This window comes from Populus euphratica, unplaced genomic scaffold, assembly GCF_000495115.2.
Source record: "Populus euphratica unplaced genomic scaffold, PopEup_1.0 scaffold31.1, whole genome shotgun sequence".
NCBI classification, from domain to species: Eukaryota; Viridiplantae; Streptophyta; class Magnoliopsida; order Malpighiales; family Salicaceae; genus Populus; species Populus euphratica.
Window position 1 is genome coordinate 1,971,584 of NW_011499850.1, and position 7,668 is coordinate 1,979,251.

Below are 7,668 nucleotides of genomic sequence, written 5' to 3' on the forward strand. Positions count from 1 at the left end.
AAACCATAAAATTAATTAAGATATTTTAAATACTCATATTAATTTAAAAAAAAAACCACAACTAATGCTGGCCAGTTAAGCATCGTTTGACATTGACATTTAAAAAATTCTGATTTTTTAATTATTTTAACATATTAATATTAAAAATAAATAAAAAAATATTATTTTAATATATTTTTAAAAATATCTATCAAACTCCCGATGTTAATCTATTGCTTTATATATATATATATATGAGTTTGACTTTGATTTTTATTACTTTCCTCGGCTAACACAGCCATCTCTCTCTTTTTAAACGCTGTTTCTGCTCTTCGTTGTGGTTGTTACTTTTCGTGGTGGTCAGGAGTGAAACAAGTTAAACTACTTTTGCATGTTGTTTTTCTAGCGTTGGGTTGTGAAGTTTGGCTGTTTTTACATCTGGGTTTGATTCAGTTAATCAAGAGAATTTGGTTCCACTTTGAGGTTTTTGCCATATTTAGGGAAGCTGGGGTTTTGATCTATAACTGTTGTAGCAACTGGGGCTTGAATATTTGTTGGTTTGGTGATCAGTTTGTGAAGAACTTTGATTGGATTTTGTGGCTGTTGCTAGGGATTGAACTTGTCTGTTGTTTAGAACAAGAACAAATTTGGAAGGGTTGAAAAGTATTTTTTTTTCTTTTTTTTTCAATTTGGTGAACTTGGTCTTGGAGACAATATTTGGATTTTGTGGCAACAGGGAGAAGTTGAACTTGCCTGTTTGTGCAGTTCGAATTCTTGAACTGGAAGTTTCAGTTACTTTTTTATCTGGACTGCTGTCTTTCTGTGGATTTGGTGGGGTGAGATTTGAGCAATTCAGCTGAGTCTCATCGTGATAGTCAATAATTGGGGTAGCTGGAACTTGCGAACATAGAGATTTGTGGGTTTTAAACATCGAGTTGCTTTTGTGTTTCTGTTTTCACTAGTGTTGGATGCTCTGGGTATGAAAGCGTGAGCTATATTAGTTGATTTTCTGCAGTTTTGTGTATTCTGCTGAATAAAGACATGTTTTCATCATTTTTGAATTCCCAAAGATTGAAACGGAGAACAATTTTTCTTTGAGGATGGCTATGAATGCATTGATTCTATTGTTATTGGTGCAATTTCCGATTATACTGGCCTCAAGGTTTTCTATACATTCAAAGGTTTGTGGTTCTGATCATATAGCCTATTCAAATTTTCACGGTTATGAATTGTTTTACATTAATGGGGAGCTCAAAGACAAAGAATCATTTTGCAAGGCCTTCCATTTCCTCGATGTAAATGCTTGTATCTTTGAGAACTACCTTGGGAGTAGCTCCAGTGGATTGGACCCGGACCTTTCTTTAGGTATGCGCTGATCTAAGATTCATGTTTAGGTTTCTGATTTAAAAGTCCAGTGGTTCATTGTTGTAAGCTTGTCCCTCGTTTAAATTTGCCAATATTCAATTCCCAACAATCAACATAAGCTCCTCATTTACTGTTGTTTTGGCAGCTGACTTTCCTCTGAAGCGACAAAGAAATCTTTTGCAAAAGGAGGGTAGAGAAGAATCCACTAGTCATTATCTTAGTCAGGATACTCCAAAAGAGAAGAAGGATGATCCAGAAACTCTTTCAACTCCCTATAAAGCTGGGTTAGCAGTGGCAGGAGTTGTTGTTATGTGTTGTGGTTTTCTCTGCCCGTGTCTATATAAGAAAAGGAAACCAGCCACGCCCACCGTTCTTGAAAAGGATCCAAACTCACGTGAGTCTAAAATGATCTTATCTGTATCTCAAATATTTGAAGTTTAAGGACATCTTTAAGTTATAACTTGTGAGTTCACCAAATAGATATATACAGTTTTATGATTAGGGAGTTCATTAGCAACTTTGTATTAATAATTTTGCTATGTTGCTACTTTGTATTCATCTGATTTCTTTACCATTTCTCGATGATTTAATTGACAATTCAATCAATTATGGTCTTGCAGTGGATTCAGCACCCTCGTTCAATGTGAATCCTGCTTCTGAAAAAGTGTTGTCCACTCCACATCGGGTGCCACCTAGTCCTTCTAGATTCTCTCCATCTCCAAAACTCAGTAGATTAGGATCAGTTCATCTCAATCTGAGTCAGGTTGCTAGAGCCACACGTAATTTCTCTCCATCACTTCAGATAGGCGAAGGAGGCTTTGGAATTGTCTACAAGGCCCAACTAGACAACGGTCAGTTGGTTGCCATAAAACGAGCAAAGAAGGTAAGCCGCAATAACCTTCATGATGATTGCGCCATTGTTTCACATTTTCCTACCGTTGATTGATGTGAAAACATTATGCAGGAATACTTTGTGAACTTACAAACTGAATTCAGCAGTGAAGTTGAACTTCTGGCCAAAATTGATCATCGGAATCTGGTGAAGTTGCTTGGTTATGTTCGTAATGAAGATGAACGCCTTATTATTACAGAGTATGTGCCCAATGGTACTCTCAGAGAACATCTGGATGGTAAGCATATGCAATATAAGAGAGGTAAAGTTCCAACCAACAACAACCTTTATTCTAATAGATCTGCAATTCCCTGCAGTTCTGCATGGCAAAATCCTGGATTTCAACCAGCGGCTTGAAATATCCATTGATGTTGCTCATGGATTAACTTATCTCCATCTATATGCAGGTTAGAAATCTGTCAGTTCGTTACATTATTTCTGAGAAATTTCATGCATTGAAATGCCAATTCAACTTGAATTATGACCTTCCAAGAAAGCAAAGAAGAGCACTTAAAATATATTACTGTATATGGTAGGGTTTTGGACACGTACTGGTGGCAATAATATTTTTAGGAGAATTGATTAGATTGAACAAGCTATATGTTCAAAGCTTCATAAGCCTCCAAATAATTTTAGATGATTAGAATTTGTTTGCAAGTATTTAGCATAAAAAACTTCATTCATTTTGTTTCCTTAACTAGACACTCCCACCTCTGGTACCAGACACATAAAACCCAGTATATTCTCTTATTTTTTTGTTTCCTCAATTTGAGAAGATGTCCAGGTCAGAGAAGGCACCAGAAGCTCATCTCATCCATTCTAATATCATGGGCGACCAGTGTCCTTTATTCTCTCCCTTCCTCTGGAATATTGATGGAAAGTAATGAAGATGGAATTACCTAACTGTCAATCTAAGTTTCCAACAAAAGAAGTTTATCATAACAAAATGCTGCCGCTCATTATCACGCTCTTGGTCACTCACCTCTTCTGATTCAAAACCTATCCCAAGATCCTAGTTTTTGTTTTTTACAATTGCATTTCTCACCAATTTTCATCTCATTACGAGGAAATAAATCTCTGAACCATATATTGGAAAGCTATAGTTTCAAGAAGACTCTGGAAAATATCTAAATTCTCAAAGTTGGTGCTTGATATCACCCATTGCTACCCTGTGATCTCACAGAGAGCTCTTTTGGGTCTGGATATTTCTTTGCATGTACTCTTCATTTTATAATAGTTATCTAATTAATTTCTTTTATGTTGCTTATCTCACAACAGAGAAGCAAATAATTCATCGAGACGTGAAGTCATCCAACATTCTTTTGACAGAGAGCATGAGAGCCAAAGTGGCAGACTTTGGATTTGCTAGGATGGGTCCAGTAGACTCTGATCAAACTCATATCTCAACCAAAGTGAAAGGGACAGTGGGTTACCTAGACCCAGAATATATGAGGACCTATCAACTTACCCCCAAGAGTGATGTGTACTCATTTGGGATTTTACTTCTGGAAATCCTGACAGGACGGCGCCCTGTGGAGATGAAGAAACCTGCTGATGAGCGGGTGACACTTAGATGGGTAAGCTTTACATCTTGTAAATTGATAATGTTTATTTTATGGTTACTATTGCACTTATTAAGTGTGTCAGGACAGAACATGTACAATTACCACACCCAGGATAAAAATCATGTTCCTCATAGAAAAGAGCCTTTGGTAAATGAGCATGGATGATGATAGGAGCGACCTCCACCACTGTCAATGAGATGGTCAAAATTTTGTGTGGCTAGAAGCCAATTTTAGTCAGGTCCAGCCTCTGGTACATGCTTTTCAAAAGCAACTAGAAGTGTTAAATCAGGCTTCAAGAAGACCTTGTCCTGCCCAACTTCAGCAATAGCTCTCATTGAGAGTTACGCTGGACCCCATTCTTTGCCTGTCTAATCTCTATTGTTTTGGCTTCCTTTGTGCCGATCAATGAACATAATGTGGTTGTCTAATTTTATTTTGTCACTGGGGATTTCTAAACTGTAGTTTATGAGTTGTTCCTCACAAGGTTGTTATGCTAACATTGAGTGTTGAGCCTGCAAGATGAATTGCTTCTTGTTTATATTGGATAGCTAGTTAACAAGCAATACCAACGCAAAAGATCAGTTAAACTCCCAGACTACGTTCTAGCAGAACTGAGAGTTCTAGTTTGCTGCCTGGGAGTTTCTTAAGATAGACCCCTTTTTATAGCTGTGGACATAGTATATCTAACCACATCAGAGTATTTCCTTGAAAACCTTTGTATATTTTTCAAAACAGCATGTTGTCTCTTTTTCTTAGAGCATTACTGCTGCTTAGGGGGCGTTTGTTTTGTGTAGAATATTTTACGGATGGAAAATCTCTTGCATGAAAATGTTTTCCCATAAAATGTCATGTGAAATTTTTTTATGATGTTTAATAAGTAATGATGTGAAAATTACAAATATAGTTAAATAATGATAACGTGTTATGGTTATGATGTGGTGGTGGTTGTGATAGTAGTGATGATATGGGTTGGGGTGGGGATTGTTATTTGTAAAATAATTTATAAAACTTCATGAATATTTTTTAACAAATAAACTAAGTATTGTAAAATATTTGAGGTTGATTAGTTTTGTTAAAATATTTTATGAGAAACAAAACATAAGAAAACATTTTCATGTAAAGTATTTTATGCAAAACAAATGCCCTCAAATTGAATATTTTGTTCTTGTTGGTGTAATTCGCTAGTTGAATTTCTCAAAACCTGAATGCAGCTACCATTCTGTACAATATCATCTGTGAACTTACCAGATCATTCATCTCATGTGGTAATTTATGCAGGTCTTTAGGAAGTACGAGGAAGGAAATGTAGTGGACATGGCGGACCCGCTTATGGAAGAAGTGGTGGATGCAGAGATACTATCCAAAATGTTTGCCTTAGCAATCCATTGTGCAGCACCCATTCGCACCGAACGACCGGACATGAAAGTAGTAGTTGAGCAGTTGTGGGGAATAAGAGCAGACTACCTGAAAGGTGTAAAGAAAGGGTAACAGCAGCGCAAAACTTGAGTGGTCTTCTAGCCGTCTCACAATTCCTTTCTGTTCTTTTTTTACTTCTTTTTTTAGCCTACCTGTAGACTGATTGTTTTTAACTTTGAGACAGGTTACTTCCATCTCCACTCTGATGCTCGTCATTTTAAGGAAGCATTTCAAAATGTGTTGTTCACCTAGTTAGAGAGCGATCCTGTTATGACAAAACATAAACCAAGTCCAGTCCTAAAATGTCACCATGAGAGAAGGTAATTGTTGAGTTAGTCTTACCTATTATCAACCACTAGACGAAGGATTTATTTAAAAAGAAACTCAATGCTTGATTCATCCTCGGTTCATATGTAAATAAGCTTTGTTACTTGTAAGTAGAAAAACAAAATCCCTCGGAAGGGCATCGATCATTATCCATTAAGCTGTAAAGGACATTTTTCACCAAATCATTCACTGAACTGTCCTATAAGATTTTAGATAAAGAGTGGCATGAGGATTCCTGGCAAGGTTGCAGACCCTGTATATGTTCTGGTAGGAAATCATGCCTTGTATGTGTATTGGGAACCGAGTTATATGCATAGAGTAGACTAGACTATTAAGAGTGAAAGCAACCATGGCTAAAAACATGGGGAAAAAAGAGCCAACGTGATATATAAAACGAGGATACAAGGCAAAGGCTGCCCATTAACCACAGCATAGAAAAACCAGCAGGCTTTCCAAAAACCAGGTATTCTATAATGCGAGATTGGTTACAATACAAGCATGATGAAAATGAGGAATCAACTGTGGCTGTAACAAGAAGAGAGTTGCAAAGATAGAGCAAAAGGCATGAATGTATGGCATTATCGCTCAATTCCTAGTCAATCTACCTTCTCAAAACCCTATTTTCTAATTACCGATCTTAGACATTTATTATGTAAACAAAATGGAGAATCAAAACCAAAGCTCACATTTGGGCTTGCCACACAAGCATTTACGACAAGGGAATGATATCAAGATGATTGGATGGTTTTAGACTTTCTATTTTACCCTACTATATCAACAATTTCTGATGAAAATCCCAGTGCAATTGTACTGCTATTTACTCGGTTTCCAGCCATGACGAAATAGTAACTCAAAGAGATGTACATTTGCTGCAAGGTTACACACAATTGTAGACGAATCATAAACATTTGAACAAGGCCCTTACTGTTTCATGTACTGAAACATATGACCTGAGCACATACATGCATACAGACATAGACATGCTAGTTATTAAAGTATTGTCCCTCTGCAAGACAATTTCTTTTTCTGCTGAAGGAACAGCAGGACTGATCTCTACCAACCCACAAACAGGAAATTAAAGGAGACAGTAAAGGGCATTAGTAGTTCACCAATAAATATTGAACGTACTATCTTGGCATGCCAAATTGTCAACTTTAACTTGCATCGTACTCCTAACAGGTTGTACTTTTATGCAAAACCTGCAGAAATGCAGTTTTTCTACTTATTGCAGTAGTTCTTAGACACGTGAAAGAGGAGAAACTTAACGAGAAAGAGGAAAGACTCCCATGTCCACTTGCTACTGTCCTGCAACTCAAGACCAAGTATTGTGAACTAAAAGACAATGCCTTGTTTTCTTCAAAATGAAGAGGATTGCTTGCTCTTCATCTTTTGAACCCCCCAAAGACCTCAGCTATTCAACTACTTCTGTCCACTTACCATAAGCCCTGATCACTTTGCATTTTGGAGCTGTTAAAACATGGGGTTTAGCACAGAGAGAGAGAGAGAGAGAGGGATGGCTCGTTGTTTGAACCCGGAGAATACCTTTTCATCAAGCGAATCCATGATGACATTCCTGAAAACAAGCCTGTAAGTATTCTTTGAGATGTTTTTTCCTGTACAAGCACAAAATGAAGTTCAATATGAAATATTTTATCGTTTATTTATGTTCATTGTCAGTGAATTCCAAGAAAGTTCCTGAGAAAAATTGGAAATGTTATGTCAAAGAGAGCAACACTTGAGGATCCAAATGGGACATTATGGACAATAGAGTTGTTGAAGTCTGCTGATGGTATGGTTAGGTTTCAGAAAGGCTGGCAAGATTTTGCAGATTTTTACTCTCTTAAGAAAGGAGATTTGCTAGTTTTTGAATACAAGGGAAATTCCAGGTTCTCTGTATCCATGTACAAGGAAATGGACTACCCAGCTGGTAGTATTGATTCAGTAAGCAGTAACCAATTTGGACACCATGAGGAAGACATGGAAGATGAAGATTATCTTGAATTATTGGCTAAACTGCCAAAACAAAAATCAGAATTGTCCTATTCATTTTCCAAGCCTGCTTCTGATTCACCTAGCTGTATGATCATAAAGAGCGGAAGATCCAGGAAAAAGCTAAAATCTTAA

The 7,668-nt window shown here is 36.9% G+C and overlaps 2 protein-coding genes across 3 annotated transcripts; both read left to right on the plus strand.

Moving 5' to 3' along the window:
- The first annotated feature begins 240 nt into the window (after window positions 1-240).
- LOC105121064 (calmodulin-binding receptor-like cytoplasmic kinase 3) lies at window positions 241-5,552 on the plus strand. 2 transcript variants are annotated; one of them, XM_011019554.1, is made up of 8 exons: window positions 241-1,160; window positions 1,257-1,344; window positions 1,490-1,738; window positions 1,965-2,227; window positions 2,309-2,474; window positions 2,554-2,643; window positions 3,515-3,813; window positions 5,080-5,552. In XM_011019554.1, the coding sequence occupies exons 1-8, from the start codon at window positions 1,080-1,082 to the stop codon at window positions 5,287-5,289; spliced, it is 1,446 nt and encodes a 481-aa protein (XP_011017856.1). In that variant the 5' UTR covers window positions 241-1,079; the 3' UTR covers window positions 5,290-5,552. The 2 variants fall into 2 exon arrangements, with proteins under 2 accessions (XP_011017856.1, XP_011017855.1); XM_011019553.1 differs by having other exon boundaries at window positions 241-1,344.
- A 1,708-nt stretch (window positions 5,553-7,260) lies between these two features.
- Window positions 7,261-7,668, plus strand: LOC105121316 (B3 domain-containing transcription factor VRN1-like). Its single transcript, XM_011019910.1, has one exon. It carries the CDS (start codon window positions 7,261-7,263, stop codon window positions 7,666-7,668), a length of 408 nt encoding a protein of 135 aa, XP_011018212.1.

What these genes read in the sequence shown, in the direction of transcription:
- LOC105121064 (XM_011019553.1), top strand. Translation starts at nt 1,080, where the DNA reads ATGGCTATGAATGCATTGATTCTATTGTTATTGGTGCAATTTCCGATT. An exon ending in GGACCCGGACCTTTCTTTAG is followed by an intron (nt 1,345 to 1,489) that starts GTATGCGCTGAT and finishes TTGTTTTGGCAG; the next exon opens with CTGACTTTCCTCTGAAGCGA. An exon ending in AGCGGGTGACACTTAGATGG is followed by an intron (nt 3,814 to 5,079) that starts GTAAGCTTTACA and finishes TAATTTATGCAG; the next exon opens with GTCTTTAGGAAGTACGAGGA.
- LOC105121316 (XM_011019910.1), top strand. Translation starts at nt 7,261, where the DNA reads ATGTCAAAGAGAGCAACACTTGAGGATCCAAATGGGACATTATGGACA.